The 18,856-nt window shown below is 43.5% G+C and overlaps 1 protein-coding gene across 5 annotated transcripts in view; it reads right to left on the bottom strand.

Moving 5' to 3' along the window:
- FMNL2 (formin like 2) overlaps positions 1–18,100 on the bottom strand; it is a 300,538-nt gene extending 282,438 nt beyond the window's left edge. For all 5 annotated transcript variants that reach the window (XR_008528208.1, XR_008528209.1, XM_054562400.1 and 2 more), the window contains exon 1: positions 17,535–18,100. Coding sequence is in view for 3 of the 5 variants with exons in the window: in XM_054562400.1 (XP_054418375.1) it covers positions 17,535–17,651 (117 nt within the window). In the remaining 2 variants the exon portion in view is untranslated. The remainder of the gene's footprint in view (positions 1–17,534) is intronic.
- Positions 18,101–18,856: the final 756 nt, after the last annotated feature.

Below are 18,856 nucleotides of genomic sequence, written 5' to 3'. Positions count from 1 at the left end.
TTCATTACTAAAACCAAAAAATTAAGGCTATTTGATATGGGAATAGAGCACGAAGGAAAACATGCACACAGCTTCAGCCCATGAGATTTTTAGAACCCTCCAGGGTCTGAGAACACAGAATTTTATTTCATACTAAAAGTATTACATACTGAAAGTTCCATCGTATACTCTTTTATCTCACTAACTTTAAAAGGCAGAATGCCACTATAAAATTTAGGGCAACAGTGACATTTATCAGCTGAGAGAAAAAGAGTATTTTTCCTCACTGGAAGGTAAGAAAGAAGTATGTGTAAAAAGCATCTTCAGAAAATTTGAGGCTCTCATATCTGGATGCTGGGAGTGTACTGATTTGATTTGGGGCTCTCCTGTTCCATAGGCATAGCTCTATCTGATTGAGCAAGACTGACTATGCAGGACGCATAGTCCAAGTTAATAAAGAACTTTCTGGGGGGAAAAAATAGAGCAAGGAGTTACTGAGGACATGCAGCCTGTAATTATTAGTTTGTTTCCTGATCAATTCCGATGGCATTGCTTTCTTGATTTGAGACAAGTACGAAGCTTTTCTTTAACAATGCTCTTATCTCAGTCAAATCAAATAGAAGGCCATCTACGCATAAGTTATACAAATCCTTTTTTGCCACTATTGAAATTCAGAATAAAGTGCAAATGATTCCATCCATCCCAGAATGGACCTGGAGCCAAACAAACTTTCAACAGCAGTTTCTTCAAGGCCCAGATGGTTATGACTGGAATGTCTTTTCTCGAGTGAGCTAGCTGCTTAGGGGTCACACTGCATCGTGGTTATCTGCTCCAATTATGAAAATGCTAACACTTCCATTAGGCTCTGAAATAGAATAGTTCCATGCCCTGAAACACCAGGCTTTTTTCTAGAAAGGACAAAATATACAGGGGTCAAGGGAAAATATCCAAGTAGAGGCTGTGTACAATGGACCAGACCTTTGGAACCAGTCATAAAAGAAAGAAGGTCAGTAAGTGCAATCTTAAAGTGAGAATAGCAAGCATAAGCCACTGTCAGTTAAATTTTGGATGCTCTTCACATTCAGGCTGATGGTGATTTAACTGAAACCCCATTAGAGTCTATATCCTAGTCCCTAAATTCAAGTGTTTTAATAAAGGCAGATAAAAAGAGTACAAAATAATCAGAACCACCACCTTTGGTGAAGTGCTTACACAAGCGTCACTGACTGACTGTACTAAGAGATAGCATTTAATATTCCCAACAACCCGAAGAGGTAGCTCTTGAGCTCATATGACATGCATGGCTACCCGGGCACAGAAAGATTATGCAACCAGTTAGCAGCAAAATCTTGATTCAAACTCAGGTCTAACTCCAAAGTCTATGTTCATAAACAAGCATTTTTTTTTAAACTAAACTTTTTTTCTTTTCTTTTCTTATTTATTTATTTATTTTTAAATTTTTTTAGACAGAGGCAAAGGGAGGGAGAAAGAGAAGAAGAGAAACATCAGTGTGTGGTGGCCTCTCACACAAACCTCACTGGGGACCTGGCCCACAACCCACGTATGTGCCCTGACTGGGAATCGAACCGGTGACCCTTTGGTTCGCAGGCTGGAGCTCATTCCACTGAGCCGCACCAGCAAGGGACCTTATTTTCTTTTAATAGTTCGGTTAAGTGCTCATTCTGGGTCCTGATGGTCCAATGTCATTACTTCTTATGACAAGGTTTGTAGAGGAGGCTGCCAGCTCTCTAGTAGAATACAGCAGACATTTACTTAGTTTGTGGTGCACATAATCCAGGAGTAAGCCTCAGTCTGTTACTCTGTCGAGCAGAATACTGCACACATGAAAGGATGTCCCTAAAAATCAGTACTTTTTACTCCATTCATCCAAGTGGTTTGCACAGGCACACTTAACACACACACCTGAATCTTTAAGCTTCTAGGTAGAGCAGAATTCCCATTATCTGTACTTCATGAATTACTATTTTCAGCCAAACGTAATGACTTGTCTGGATTTAACAGGTTAAACTAACATGTTGCAAAATGTTAACCTTAATATCCCCTTCAATAGCACAATATATAGAGAGCACATACAAATGATAAACACCTTTTGAAATTTCATTTTCAGCCCTAGCTGGTGTGGCTCAGTGGACTGAGTGCGGGCCTGCGAAGCGGGGTATCACGGGTGTGATTCCCAGCGCAGGGCACATGCCTGGGTTGTGGGCCGGTTCTCCAGTGGGGAGCGCACAAAATGCAACCACGCATTGATGATTCTCTCCCTCTCTTTCTCCCACCCTTCTCCTCTCTAAAAATAAATAAATAAATAAAAATCTTTAAATTAAAAAAATTTCATTTACAGCCCTGGCAGGGTGGCTCAGTTTGTTGGAGCACGAACTGAACATCAAAAGGTTGCAGGTTCAATTCCTGGTCAGGGCACATACCCAGGTTGCGGGTTCAATACTCAGTCAGGGCACATATGGAAGGCAACCGATTGATGTTTCTCTCTCTCATCAATGTTCCCCCCGACCCCCGCCACCACCCGAAATCAATAAGACATATCCTCAGGTGAGGATTAAAATAAAAATAAATAAAACCCCATTTTCATTGTCATGCTGCTCTCTTCCACTAGGCAGTTAACTCCTCAAAGGCAGAGATATGCTTTATTCACCTTTGTGTCCCAGCATGTTAACAGTGCCTGGCTGGGAACAAACACACAAACAAAACATTTGGTGAACGAATGAATGAATGAATGACTGGAACTACGTGGAGTTTGTTTACTAAAAATAAGCAGCCCCGAACATAAAGCATACTAATACAAGATAATAACAGTTGTTCCCCTCACAAGCAAGTCCAAGTCTAAGGGTTATCACTAAGGGCTGATCAAAAGGCTTACTACACAGCCTTCAAGCTGTAACAACACAGCCATTTTACTAGGGACATTTGAAAAAACAAAGGTTCAGAGGCAGTTGTCTGAAAGAGAGCCTTCAGAAAGCTTTCAGAGGACAACTGTTACTAGAAAAAAGCCAATTTGATCACAAGCTTATTTGGCCTTTACTATTTCAACAGCGGACAATGGCTTATTCATCCAGTTCTTATTTTACGTTTAATTTTTTTTTTGGATGAATATATAGTTGCTATTGGTTCTGGGTCTACATCAACAAAATTAATACAGGCTGAAAAGATATTGAGCTTACCCTACAAGGCTTTCAATTTACTTTGAATCATTGCATTTATGTTTATCATGCTTATATTTTGTACATGACACTCAAAACAATGTTAGGAGCACAGCTTTACAGACAACAAAGTTGATTTTCAGCACCAACTCCTACTAAAGATGAGTGTCCCCAGGCAAGTCCCTTAACAGCTCTAATCGTAAGTTTCTCATATATGAAATAGATAATATGTACCTTTCCGGTATCTTGAGCTACCTTTCATGTTTACTAAAGTGATTAAAGAAATGCATAATCAGTGGCTACATTGTTATCATTGCTGCACATGCACCAAACCCACATTTAACTTGAATGCTACCTTAAAATCTTGACAGGAAACAAATCCACTCATGTACTTAAAGGCTTAAGGTGACACTGAATGGAGTAACCCTATAGGCAAGCAAGATGTTAGAATTCTCCCGTTTTCCAGTCACTGCCAGAGATATGACAGTTACAGGCAGAATGGTCTGGCTGCCCAGAGAGTGCACGTACACTGTCCTGTTGTGGCCTCTCCTTCAGTCAAGCTCAGGGGTTTTCAAACATTAACCTGCATAAGAATTACTTTCTAAGTTTGCAGGTCCAGAACTGTGATTACTGTACCTTTACGGGCAACTTAAGGAATTTTAGGGATAACTTTAACTATACACTACTTTTATTTTTAACTTCAAAAAAAAATAATAAAAAAATAAAACATCTTGTGCCATTGACATAAATTTTTTTTTCTATTTTTTATTGTTGTTCTATTACAGTTGTCCCAATTTTCCCCCATTGCTCTCCCACAGTCAATCCCCACTCTGTTGTCCAGGTCCATGGGTCACTTATACATGTCCTTTAACTTGACCCTTCTCCTTCTTTCTTCCCTTAGCCCCCTCCTCCCTCCCATCTCATCCCTGTCAGTCTGGTTCCTTGTTTCCATGCCTCTGGTTCTATTTTGCTTATTTGTTTGTTTTGTTCATTTTGTCCATTTGTATTAGATTCTTCTTACAGATGAGACCATATGGTATTTGTCTTTCGAGGCCTGGCTGACTTGCCATAATACTCTCCAGTTCCATCCACCTTGACATTAAAAAAAAAAAAATCTGAGCAACAAGAAAGTTGCAAGTTACAGTAAAAAAGAAACTTCTTTTTACTTTGCCTCACCCAGGGAAACCTATGGCTTCCAGCACATAAAACAGGCCATTCCAAGTACCTGCCTTCAGAGTGCCTTAACTTCCAAGGGCACTGTCCACACGAATACCTTCTCAAACTGTATGTCCCTTGGGTCTAGAGCAGTGACAAGACTGAAAAGATTTGTTGGAAATCATTTGAATTTAACAGGTGCCAGAACTGTGACTGCATAAAGCCACTTAGAAGAAGTGGCTCTGCTGTGACAAAGGAAAGAAACTCCTCCCCTCCGCCTTGAGGTTTCCCTACAGGTGAGGTCTGAAGCCACCTGGGCTAGGTACATTGCTGGTGCTCTCCCCTCTATTTGCTCCAGGCTCAATGGAACCCCATTCTGAGTCAGCAGGGGAGAAACAAATGAATACTTATTCTGCCTGAGGGCTCTTACCTGATCTCCACATTCTGGCTGCGTGCTCCTCATCATCCAAATCTTAACCGAGAGGGCACCACCTCACATTACTCTAGATTATTCTCATAGCTCTTTGCAGCATTGGAACAGGTGTGCTTATGTACCTATGTACCCCATTCATATATGGCTCTCTCACTGCCCCTCCCAGCACTGGACTGTAAACACCTTGAGTGCAGATGGGCGGTCAGCCTCATGGAGTGCCACATCGCTTGGCACATAGTAAGTGCTCAGTAAATAGTTTTGGATGGCCTGACTAAAGTAGAAGTCATTTTAAAGCAGTGACAAATGGGCAAAACTGCACAATGGAGAATAAAGAGGATAGTCTCTTGCCTTTGCCTGGTAGTTCAGTTGGTTAGAGGGTCACCCCCTACACCTAGGTTGTGAGTTAAAACCCCAGTCAGGGCACATACAAAAATCAAAACAATGAATTCATGAGTATGTGGAACAACAAATCAGTGTCTCTCTCTCTCCCCCCCTATCCTTTCCTCTCTCTAAAATCAATAAACAAAAATTATTTTTTTTAAAAAAGAAAGGAGGGCATAGCAGTGGTTGGGACCAAGCTGGCATTTCTCTACTTCCTATTCTAAGGAAATTTTTTTCTTAACACTCAAAATATAGAAATGGCACCTTCCTTCTGAACCCTTGGAACTTAGTATATCTACAATACATTGATGCTGGACTCATACAAAGTAAAGCTAGTGTGTGAATTAATAAATTTAGTCCAGGGAGTATATGAAGAATGTGAAGAAGAAGCATACATTTAATGACATCTTACAGCTAACTCAGAAAATACACACAGTGTGGTACAGTAGAAAGAAGCAGGTTCTCTCATCAGACCTTCTGGATTCAAATCCTGCCTCCGTCATTTGGCAGTGGCCACTTTATCACGCTGAGCCCCCGTCTCATTAGGAAAAGGAAGCTAACAGCTCTCTCCCAGGGTTGCCAGGAGCAGCAGAGATAATGCTTATAAAGGACAGAACAGAATATGAGGGAGCACATATACATTACCTTGTTTTACAGACAAATTTGTCTGACTCGCCAAATTTGCCGCCTTCCTATGTAACTTCAAGCCACATAGCCTCATGCCTTATTTGCCTCACTTATTAAAAACTCTTAGAGAAGATCATTTGAAAGCCTTTGCATATAGCAAAGCATTCAATTGCAAAACAAGGAATGTTGCTCACTTAAACCTGCCTCAGTCCAAATTTAAAAGAAAGTACCCTGAAGGATATTTTACATTAAGAAAGCCCTATTCTGCCCTGACCACTGTGGCTAGGCTGACTGGGCATCATCCCGCAAGGCAAAGGTTGCTATGGCAAGCGATCAATGTCCCTCTTTCATATAGATGTTTCTCTCCCTCTCATTCTCCCTTCCTCCCCCTTCTCTAAAAATAAATAAATAAAATGTTAAAGAAAAAAAGACCAAAAAAAAGAAAGCCCTGTGCTGCTCCTCACTGATAACAATATATCATGACACACTGATCTATCTGTCTCAGTGATAGTGAAAAACTACCGATTGTCCTTGGCCATTTCAACTACCCTATCCACTTCTCCTAACTCACCCATTTCCTGTAAAGGATCAGGTGAGGCATGATACCAACTTATTACCTCTGGATACTTAGTATTCTTGGGCACCTACTATAGCCAAGTGGTGTGGGGAATACCAAGATGAGTAAGAATCTGTGACAAAATTTCATTTCAGAACAAAGGCCAATTATGTGCAATCCACAGCCAGTCCAGTGCGGTCAGTTAAGTAAGTTCTCGGACAGCTACTCAGTTCCTGGCCATGTGTCAGTGGGCACCATTCTCCAACCAAGTCAGTAATTTTCCACTAAGACCCTGCCCTGGACCAAGCACCGTGCTGGATAAGGGAAGGGCCAGGACCTGTAGGATATACTCCTTGTCTTCCAGGAGCCCACAGTGTGAACTACCAAATAAAACATGGACATAAACAGATGGCTAAGAGTATAATGAGTGACTACAAAGCTACACATAAAAGCATCCCCTTATTTTACAGTCACACCTCACGCAGGGTGATACTTAATCAAGGGTCTCATGAGTAAGAGAAATAGTTCATACTATTCATACTATAAACAGATCAAAGAGAGGAGAGTTGTTTTTCCCATCTCCCCCAAGCTGACGTGGGTCTGACTGAAGGATATTTGGAAGAGGTGGGATTTCATAAGAGCCCTGAAGGTTGGCTATATTTTTAATAAGCAGAAGAGTCACTTGAGAAAAGACATATGGAGGGAAAGTACCAGCCTGTTCTGTGGATAGGGAGGAAGCAAACTCCAAGTCTGGATCAAGGAAGGAAACAGAAGAGGAGGTAGGTCTGGCCAGACAGTGGAAGGCTTCGATGAGAAGGCTGGAAGGGACACAGAAGTCACAGAGGAGAGTATTGAAGGTAAAATATTAACACCAAACATGGACAAAGTGCCTCTCAAATTGGATCAATGTCTGGAATAACAACAGGGCTTTGATGGGAAAATTGAACCGGAAGATGAAACTTACAATCTTACACCTTTTAATATTTCAAAAGGAACATCAAGAAAGATGGCAAAAACTAAAGGCCAGAACTTAGGCTTGAGTACATAAGTAAAATTTGTATCTGCAAGTGCATAATTCCAAGTATTGAAGCCCAAACTGCAAATGCTCATTTTTTTTCCTTTTTTTAAAATTTCTTTTATTAATTATAGAGGGAGGGGAAGGCAGGGAAAAAATAGGGAGGAAAACATTGATGTAATAGAGAAATATCGATCAGTTGCCTCCTGCACACGCTCTGATCCAGAAACCAAACCTGCAACCCAGGCATGTGCCCTGATTGGGAATCGAACCTGTGACCTTTCAGTTTGCAAGACAACGCCCAATCAGCTGAGCTACACAGTCCACAGCAAATGGTCATTTTCACTGTGGAAATTCCTCCCCATTCACGCTTTACTCCGGAACAGAAATCAAGATGTCCTCTTCTCCATATTATGACAAACGAATATGTACACATACAAACACACACACACACACAAACAACATACGATTAGGGTTATCAGTGATGATATAACTAAAAGCAACAGAAAGATACTACAATGTTAGTATCTCCTTAATGGTCAGATCTACTTGGACCGAGGAAATCTCTCAAAGGAAGTGGTGGAAAACTCATGGTTGGAGTCATTTACAATCAGACCACAAGGCACAATCCTGTGGTCTGCTCTTCTCCACATACATCTGGCCACTCGGAAAGTAAGTTCAGGTGTGTGACTATGGCTGGGGAGGCAAAGGGCCAAATCAAACCAGGTTTGAAGAAAAACAGCAAAACAGATCCTTATTCCTCATGGAGGGGCTGGTTACAACAGTGTGTTATTTGTGAAAATCCACCAAGCTGTACACTTAATGATGTGGGCTCATTTCTCTTTGTATATTATTCTTGAACACAAAGTTTCATTTAAATGATGATTAAAGGATGATTCTTTATCATCCTAAAGAACAACCAAAAAAAATTTTTTTTTAATTTCCCTATTATCAACAGAAAAATTACAGGAAGCCAACCCTTGGAAGTTCTGATAATTAATGGTAAAATAACAAAAATATAGATGTCTAATGTTAAGGCATCACTCCATTAAATGAGGATTAGAATCTGGTAAATTCACAGATGACATAAAGATTTCTAAAACTAACAAATGCCTTCCGAAAAGCCCACCCTAAGACTGAAAACTTTTCTTGTGAAAGGACATTAGAGAGACTGCACACTGGCAAGATAAATGGTTCCTTGACCCAGGAAGCCACGCAGTTCTAAATGGTCTTCCCAGGTTCGCATCTGGATGGCCTGATTAGTTGCCAATAAAATGATGAGTCTGTAATAAGGCCTGGAGGATCACCAATTCCAAATGAAGTATCCTGGGTGCAAGTCATGTGTACTGAGCTGGCTACCTAGGTTCACCAGGCAGAAGTCCTTGGTGATAAAGAATCCTGATTAGACAAGATACCCCATTTTCACTAAACAGGCAAAGTTTCCTTAGAAAAACAATTAAGGCTGAACATATTGGGGGCTTACAGGGCCAGAACTGAAACTAACCTATGAAGCTATTCGTCTGATTCATGGCCTTTACATTAAGGTTCTCCCGCGTTCACTAGTGAGACACTTGGCCATGCTGAACTCACTGCGCAAACTGTGTTGCCATGGTGTGAATCTAACCATGTCCTAGCCAACTTCTGCTATTAGTTATCCTAGTGTTTCCTCTATACAAAGAATAAAAACAACATTATTCAGTGAAGGGAGATGGGATTATTTTCAATCGTTCTGCCATCATAAAAAGTCATCATCTTTACCTTCCCCACGAAAGTAAAACTCCATTATTTTTAATCCATACCTTCTTTCACACTACTCCCAATTACTCGAAAGTTTCCTTTGGTCATAAAGCAACCACCTACATTTCTTTGAAAGACATTTATGTTTCTGGATGAAAATGAAACAATAATTGCTTCAACCCTCTCAGTTCAGAAAAGCACATATGTTGTCCTCCAACCCCAAACCACAAATGCTAAATATTATGAATAAAAGGAATGTGTACTTGCTTATGTTATAATATTAAAGGAATAACTAGAGTCTTGCATAGAGAATAATCAGCTCATTGTTGACCTAGCATCCTATTTATCGTTCTATTCTCTGACCTAATTGCTTATATAAGCATGCCAATTTGCCTTGATTATAGAATTCTTAATAAAGGAATGTTGTTTATATTTCACAAGTGTATCTGAATTTCACTCCAGGATGCCAAGCTCACCAAGTCTTTGTAAGTGGTAAAACCAGAGATCAAAGCAAAAGGCCTGCATTGAACCAACAAACAATTAGTTTGGAGAACAGAGACCTAAAAAAATAGAATTGATTTATTGAGAGTTCCAGCCTAGGGGTTCACTCTTTAGTTATAATACATAGAACTTTCTCTGCAAATTTACATTATGATTATTTGATAGTCATTTCTTAAATAGTTAAATAAGTCTCTAACATTCAACAGGCTTTGAACCATTTCCTCCGTATTTCTCACGTTGGAGGTATTGGTTGAATCAAATATCATTAGGAGTTTGTTGTTTAACTTTTTTCCACTTAGCCTAATTTCTCCACATTTTATGGTATCTCTTAATTCCTTTCTACTACCACATCTGCTTCTTCCACTGTGGCTTTAACTTCTGTTTGGTGTTTGGGGGAAGCAGGATAAGGGGAAGACCCATCCTCTAGGACAGTGGCTCTCCACCAAAGCTGCACATTCAGACCTCCTAAGGAGCTCATAAAATTCCTGAGGCTCAGGTCACACTGCAGACAAATCCATCAGACTCTCTGGGAGTGGGACCCAGGCACCCGCTTGCTATGAGGCTCCCAGGTAATATTGCTGTTCAGTCCCGTTGAGAACCACTGCTTTAGCTTGTCAGTCCCTCCACATTCCTACCTTAAATAAAGTTTTCAGCCACACTTCCTTGGTGGGGAGAGGGTGGGGGACAAGGAGAAAGTCAGTGTCCTGAGGAAATCCTCAACTCAAGGCAGGACCTGAGATAGATAAGGAATGCTACCTTTGGGCACCAGTTCCAGGGCCAAAAATATAAACAATTTGACACCTTTCCCAAAGGCAACTAGTTTTTAGTATAAAGCAGGCCATGGGCATGGTCCACCATGCAGCAGTCAGTCAGGGAGGTCACCCCTGGGGACAGCAGGGTCTAAACACCTCAAATCTTTCAGCTTCTGTGGCAGTGGATACAGGGGCTTACAAATGCAACAAAGCTTTTTTAGCAAAGAGGGCGGACTAAGATTACATGTGAAATAAGAGTCAATGAAGTCAGTTTCACACACACAAGGACACTGAAGGTGTGATGGGGGTCGGGGGGAACACCTTTGTTATGTCTTAGAAATTGTAAAAAATTTGTGATAAGGTGCCTACCTGTGAGCTCTGATGCCAACGGTCATGTTTGTTTGTTTCTTTGTTTTTAAATATTTTATTTATTTTTAGAGAGAGGGAAAGGGAGGGAGAAAGAGGAGGAGAGAAACATCGATGTGCAAGAGAAACATCAGTTGGTTGCCTCTCGCATGCCCCCAGTTGGGGACCCGGCCCACAACCTTGCAGTCATGTGCCCTGACTGGGAATCAAAGTGGTAACCTTTCAGTCTGCAGCTTGGTGCTCAATCCACTAAGCCACATCAGCAGGGGCTCATGTTTGCTTTTTAGGACTGAAAAGAAAGTACACTTTTCTCTGTCTACAACAAATACCACTATACCTTCAAGTGGGAACCTGATATTTTCCAAGGAAGGGGTTCCCAGCCATCTTGACCCACACCCGTGAGGCAGTTCTCCAGCCTACCAGTGCTTCCTTAGACATTGCTTCCAAACTATATCCTATCTATTAAAAACAGCATAGTCCTTGGTGTTATGCTAAAAGGTAGGATTTTGGACAAGAGGATGGGTTGACTGGGGAGGGGAGAAGAAGATCATCCTGCAGTATGAACAGGCACCATCTTCAATGAAAGACAAGAAGTGAGTTACCGCTGCAGCCAGCATCCACATAGGTGAAGAGTCAAGAAGGTGCTTGAAGCTTCTCTACAGACAGCATGACCCATAAGCCTGGGAGCATACTCCTTGTGATGGGGGAGGGGGACACGTCCCCAACTGTGGAGTGGAAGAGCCTTTCTGCAAGGGGGCACCTGCCAAGCAGCTGCACAGCTTGTACTCCACCCACTTCCCTCAGCAATTCCAGTTTGTTCTTTTAAAAAATGTTCCTAAGAAGATTCCAGGTACCAGCACACTTGCAAAAGAGAGACAATCATCTGGAATTCTTTTATTAGTCACTCTTATAACATCTATTACTTGTTTAAATATGAAGACCAGAGAGCCCACTTTACATCGTCCTTATTCCCTCAGACCTAGTATGAAAAGAAGAGCACTTTTCATTGAGACCAAGCCCTTCGAGCAATAGTTTCTGTAAAGTCAAATGAACTTCCAGAACATGCATGAGGCTATACTTATTTTCTTCTTTGAGCCCAGGAGGGACCTACTAGACCCTTCCCTACTCTCAGGTGCTATGTCTAGAATCTTGAGGTGGAAGATTCATCTCAAGGAAGCACCGTTTAAGCCAATACTGCACTAGCTATGCCTTGGGTTTAGAAAGACCTTCCAATCATCAGCATTTTTCATACAGCTTGTGTCTGAGCAACTCCAATGGAGAGCTCACTATTCATTTTTGATAACTCTAAATGTTAAAATACTTTTCCTTTGCTTTATGAGATTGTCAGTCACCGACCCTCTACTCTCTAGACCACACGGAAAACAGCTACACGCTTTTCTACACAAAAGTTCTTCAACATGTGAAGTCAGCGAATGTATCACATCACAATATTTTATGTTCTGTAAAATTTACACTTTCAAGTGCTAAGGTTTTTAAAAACCTCTGACTATCCTAACAGTCATGTCAAATTTTGTTCCTATCTACAGAGGAGGAAAATCAAGGACCAGAGGAAAGAGTTGAAGTTGCTCAAGCTGGTGCAGGTACTATAATTCTAGAAACTAGGTCTGCTGCCTCCCAAGCCGATGCTGTTTGCTAAATGAGAGGCCACGAGTGTAACTCTTATCACTTAAGGACTTAAGGGCATGCATACCTTTCCTCCCCCAGATTTCATCAGTTTTTGTTGTTGCCAGCTTCTCACTAGAGCCAAACATTTACATTCAGAGTAAATAGCCTTCAATCAACTTCTATCCTAGATACCTACATACATTGATATTGTGGAGGGTGGGGGTGGGGAATGTACCCCGATAACGATGAGAACGGGCACAGTCCTAAGCACACGTTTCTATGTTTGAGAATAAAACAGCCAGGGGATTACTGCCTCAGATGGGACTGTAGTGGCTCAAAGTGACAATGCTCCCCCTCCCCCGCCCTCCCTCACATGAGGAGAAAGGATGTGAGAAAACAAATCAGCATGCATCTGATGACGGCCTCCCTTCACTGCTACCCATCCATCTGTTCAGCAGACTTCATGGCAAGAGTGCTCCTTGGAAGTGGTTGAAAGGGAGCAACACCTTGCAGAGGGAAATAAACGTAAATGGTAAAACTTGACCTTCCTTGTCCCTTTCAAAAGTAATTACGTTTGGAGTGTACACACTACACTGACAGATTACCTCTTCCTTCTGATGTGGAAAGCCTAAACTTCCGCACCAAGGTAGTTCTAGTCTGCCCAGTTAGGAAAAACTGAAGAGCGCACTTTGAGAACAAATCAGTATTAATGCCAAGAACAGCATAGTGAAGATGCCAAAATGTGAAGAAAAACATCAAATGTACCCCGCTCCAGTCACTTCTAGGAAATTTCTGCCAATTTTCTACAATTTGACACTTGCATTTACCAGATTTAGGTGGTTTTTTTTTTTCTTTAACAGCTTTCCAGCCAGTTCCAGTCCCCCCACCCCTTTTTTTTTCCTTCCTTCCCAGTTCTAGGTCCAAGGAAGTATAATATAATGAAGTGGGGTCCAAAGATCCAAATCTGGGTTAAAATTCTAGATTGGCTAGTCTGTGACCTCAGGCAGATTAAGTAATCTTTGTTTCCTCATCTACAATGTGACTGATACCTGGAGTTATTCTTAGGATTAAATGGGAACAGTAAGCACAGGGTGTACTCATAGTACTTACTCAGAAAATGTTCCCACTTCTTCCTAAGGCAAAATGACCATATTCAACCTCAAGGCAAGCAGAGGAAGAAGGAAAGGGGGAGGGAGAGACAGGGAGAGGGGAAGGCAGGAGGGCGGGAGGGCGGGAGGGAGGATGGATGGAAGGAAGGAAAGGAGGGCGGAAGGGAAGGAGAGAGAAAGGAAAGGAAACTAACTCAAATTAATTACATACCAAAGTACTTCCCGGTATCAAACATGAGACAATACTACCCTGAGCCATCACTTCCTAATCTGTCCTTTTCAATCTGTTGGCTGAGCAGCCTGATACCTGATACCACAGAAATATAACAGCTGGGAGAAGGCTTTCACAAAGACATTGGGGGACAGTGACCGGACTGCAAGCCAAAAATTACTAAATATTACGAGTGTCTTACATAGAAAGATGTATTCTTGGACCAAGACCATCAGTTGTTCATCACACCCAAAAATCATCTTCTTTCAAAATAAAGGACATGGGAGTGAGTGTGTGTGCGTGTGTGTTCCCAACAATTAGGCTGTGTTTAATAATGGAGAGCCACACAGATATTTAATTATAAATGTGAGATTCCAATGTTACCTGTAAAATACATAAAATAGATACACGCTAAAGAAACAAAAATTGAAGTAGACAACTGAATTTATAATTTATGAAATACTTCTATCAAAGAGTGTAACAGAATCATCACACACATGTGCACATACACAAAGGCCTATCACTAAGAGCTCTAACTAAAAGCCAAGTACAAGGATGCAAATAGCTTTAAATGTATATAAGGAGTCAGCAAGCTTTCCCTGTAAATGTAAGTTTTATAACTATTATTCTAACAATGCTGAAGACAAGTTCAGGGATGGGGGTAGGAGAAGACTCTCCTTAGGAGGATTAAGCTTCTAAGGTTTGGATCCATTTTTTACTACTCATTAAAGAAAGTTCAGTTAACACAAATCTATTTTAAATTCTCATTTTTTCCTATAAAAACTATTACTTTTAAAAGTCTACCCCTCCACTGACCTTAATTCAGCAGCCTTTCACTCCCTTCTCTCACCCTTCCATTCACAGACGCTAATTTTTTAGATTTATACAATTTAACTCATATAGACTGAAGGGGGCTGGAGGAACAGTCATTGAGCAGATTTGTTCTCTCAAGTTTTGCAGAAATAGATGGACTTCTGTCATTTTTATTTACTCTTCCCCAATGCTTTAAATATTCTAGAGCTTGGGGGTGGAAGGAATTGTTTTTCATGCCTGAAATGGCTCCTTAATTATTGATGTAAACCATACTTACAATGAGGGGATTATATAATTTTCTGTACAGTATTACTATCTGGTTTTCCTCCTAAAATACATATGATCTTTATCACATCGGAAAATAAAACTAGCTCCTGACCAGGTGGCTTAGCTGGTTGCAGTCTCATCCCCTACACCAAAAGGCTGCAGGTTGGATTCCTGGTCAGGGCACATAACTACACTGCGGTGTTTCAATAACCAGTAGGGGCACTTGCAGGGCGGGTGCGGGAGGCAACTGATCCATGTTTCTCTCAGATATTTCTCTCAATCTCCATCTCTCTGTTTCTGTCTCTCTCCCTCTCCCTCCCTTCTTCTCTCTCTAAAATCAATAAACATATCCTTGGGTGAGGATTAAAAAAAACAAAACACTAGGATCAATAATGCCAAAATGATTCCCACTGTCTCAGGGCAGAAAAATTTCTCCACATATATGCTAAAAAACTTGCCAATTTAAAATGTGTCCTTCAAGCTTGATCTACAGAATTAAATGGTTTGAGCTGATTTCTTAAGTAATTCATGAAGAAAAGCGAAGTTGAGAGCATCAAATGCACAGCTTCAGAAAACTGAGCAGAAATCACTGTAACTCTGAACTTCTATCAATCCAAAGAGTCCTTTTAAGTCCCCCCGTATTCGTCAGGTTTTCAAAGAGCAGCTGTGGCTGGCTAAGGAGAGTTACATTAAACACCGCTTCCATGAGCTGAGTGCATCCCTAACAGGAGGGCCTCCAAGCTGAGACCTTCCCAAAAGCTTTTGTCTCTACTCAGAAAAGGCCAGCCTGGTGTTTTCTTGTTTTTTGTTTGTTTTGATAGGCTTACAATATTGTGAACAGTTACAAAAGGAACCACATTTCCTAATTAGGTGTAAGCTGAGCAAAAGTAGCCACAACAACCAACCATTGCCCCAAGGAGGTGGTGATGTAGAATCAGAAATGTCTACACACTAAATTTGTGGCTGCTAGACTTAATGGTAACAAAAATCAACCATGTTAATAACAAAACATTATTTTTCTAAAGAGTAATTCATACCATGTGTTATTAATCAGCAGGGTAACTGAGAGCTCATGCAAAACATACTACCCCAGTTGAGCAGAACTTGATTGAATTACTGTCATCTGGTTTTCCAGTGTCACTGGCCCTTCCACTTCAAGTCCATATACCCGCCATGCCCCCCCCCCCGCGTTCCGCCCCCCGCCCCCCCCCCCCCCCCCCCGGCACAGAGCACCACAGCATGGATGGAAAAGCAGAAAACCCAGAGCTGGGGGTAAGAACCATGTGTCTGGTAGGAAGGAGATTTTCAATAAAAAGGATTGTCTCTGGAAAGATATGTAGGCACCCAGACTGCCTTGAGAAGCAATTAAGCCTGTGCTGTTTTATTTCAGAGCGTCCCATCTTGCACAAGGTGGGAGTCGCGGTGTGAGATCACAGTAGATTCAAAGCAAGACAGGCAGCCTCATCTATCTCCCGACCGCCACACCAGGTTCCCGGTGGTGTGAAAAAGCTCACGGCCTCTCTTCTCCCAAAGAGCACAAAGCTAACCTGCCATGCAGAGCATTATTCCCCATATCGAACCGGGCCTGAAGAAAGACAGCTGAAATGTCCCAGTCAGTGTTCAGACTTTGGTCCTTTCTCAAGGTAGTGAGGTTACATGCCAAAAACCCGTATGCAAACGCAAAATGTGGCTGCCTTGAGCATAAGTTCCACTTTCTTTCCAGCCTTGTAGAGTTCGGAGGTAACTAACTAGGAAAAGGGAAATGTACAAGTAAATATATGGAATAGTAACGCGTCCGATCTTGCCCGGTTCCCTCCCAACATCCCTCAAAAGAGGCTGGGACACTAAAAATCTAAGTCTGGGGACCAACTGCAGTACAGACTCTAGCTGGGGCGAGGGAAAGGCCACCACACCCTCCTGAGCTCACAGCACTGACAAGCTGTGGCAGGGAGGAGCCCAGAAACTTGGTCCCAGCAGAAAAGGGAAAAAGAAGGGAGTCTTCAGTCTTGAATTTGAGAAGCTGTAAACTAGGAGAAGCGGATTTCTGAAGGGAGCTGGGAACTCGGCTGGGTATGGGAGGGGAGGGGTCGCCCCGGAGTCAGAACAGCTCACAACACGTCCTCGCAAAATAGCACATTTTTGTGGTTTAAGATTTAAGACCAAAAGAACGCGCTCAGGCGAAGCTTCTCTATCGCCTGGGTTACAGATGCCCGCTGCTCACTAAGGGACCAGGACGCCTCACTGCTGCGGGTTTCCTTCTCTTTCCCTTTCAGGGAATCTCCTCTCCGCCTCCAAGTTCGCCTTCGCGCACCGCCCAGCGCGCTGCCGGCGGCCGGCCACATGCACCCCTTCGCCCCGGACCCCGCAGGCCTGGGGCTGAGCGCCCGCGGGATGGTCCACAGGGACGCGGAGCTTGAGGGAGGGTTTTGTCTTGGTGTTTTGGATTGTTTTGTTTTGTTTTTGTTTTTTTTTAAACAAAAAGCCTTAGCGGTTCGCTATCCCCTCCTCCCGGGCCTGAGCCACCTTTCCTTCACGCCCACGACGCACCTCCAGGGCACTCACGCTGCGAGGTGCCTCTCCCGCCAGACAATGGGTTCAGGGATGGCCGGCCAGCCCGCCCCAAGCCCTCGGCTCCATCCCGGGACCCCGAGAGGGCTGAGCACGGCTCTAAGAGGGACGAGGTGCAGGCGGGGGAGGCCACAATGGGGAAGGTGGGCGCCTCCCCCTTGGGACAGAAGGCTCGCTCCCGGCGCGAGGAGAAGGGGAGGAGGTGGGGGTCAGCTGTGACGCCCGGCCCGGAGCCCGCGCCCGACCGTCGCCGGGGCGAACTCACCAGTACGATGGCAAATCGTTCTTCCAGTTCACCTGGTTCGGGCATCGGCAGCTTCAAAGGCACGTTGTGCGCCCTGAAATCGGTCTGCTGCGAATCCATACTCCCCGCGTTGCCCATGTTGGCAGCACGCCTGGGTCGGGGGCTGCTCCGGGCCCCTCGCGTCCGCGTCAGAAATCAGAACAGCTCTGGGCTACCGGCTGCCGCCCGCTGGCGCGACCTGCCGGGCTCCCCGCCCTCCGCTGCGCCCCGGCAACTGTGCCGTGAGCACCGCTCCCTAGCAGCGCTCCAAGCCGAGCCGACCCCCGGCCTCCTTCATGCTCCCTGCAGCCCCAGTGCCGCACCGGCCTCTTTTCCTCTGGAGGGGTCGTCAGGGCGCAGGGCGCCTATCTGCATGTTGTTCCGCTGGCACGCCGCTCCCTGCCAGCGATCGTGGACAGCGGGCGCGTGGTTCCTACGACTCAATCTCCCACCCGTGCCACGGCCACTACTGACACTCCTAGCCCACTACCGCTGAACACAACGCTCGCTCCGCGAGCACCTCTAGCAGACAAATGCAGCTCCGCGCTCCCGACACAATGCCCCCTCTCGCCCGGCCCCCCGGCCCCGGCCTCCGCCCCCCGGCCCCCGCCCCCGAGCCCGGCCCGGCTCCGCCCATAGGCCCCGCAGACTGCCGGGACCCGTAGTTTCTGCCCAAAGCGTCCGCACGCAGAAACCTCGCCAGCTCTGGAGGGCCCCGACAGGGTAGGACTGCAAGTAGCAAAGGCGATCTGTACACCTCTAGGGGCAGCTTAGGTCACTTTTGACCCTCTTCACTCCAACAGTAGAAATAGCCACCGCGTCAACATCAATTCTGACACATTTGACAGATGAATGAATGATCCAACCAACTGATGGTTGAATATAAGCATTCTGATTTAAATTTCAGAAGCTTGTTACTGTTCAAAAGGATCTAAATTTCAGAAGCTTGTTACTGTTCAACAGGGGACCTCTAAGGTATTGGCAACCTCTGTTTCATCAACTGGGGTGTAGGTCCATGGGTGCTTGTTTTATTGTTCTTTCTTCCTTATGTATGTTATCTTTCATGTGATTGAAATGTTTTTTAAACAAATATATACTTTTATGTATATTTATGAATGTCTACTGTGAATATATGCACACATATACAGACCCCAAGAGTTGGATGAGAATTCAATTCAATTCGAAACAAACACCTGTCAGTTATTTTTGGGTTAGTATGTTCCTTAGTGGGAGAAAGAAAGAAGATTGCTCCCGCTCTGGAATACTTCACAATCTAGTGAAGGAGAAAATTTACACAAATAAGC

This window comes from Pteronotus mesoamericanus, unplaced genomic scaffold (assembly GCF_021234165.1).
Source record: "Pteronotus mesoamericanus isolate MK-2021 breed Mesoamerican mustached bat unplaced genomic scaffold, CSHL_Meso_final scaffold_651, whole genome shotgun sequence".
NCBI lineage: Eukaryota > Metazoa > Chordata > Mammalia > Chiroptera > Mormoopidae > Pteronotus > Pteronotus mesoamericanus.
Note: the sequence above shows the minus strand (reverse complement) of the source record. Positions and strands in the feature narration are given on the sequence as shown.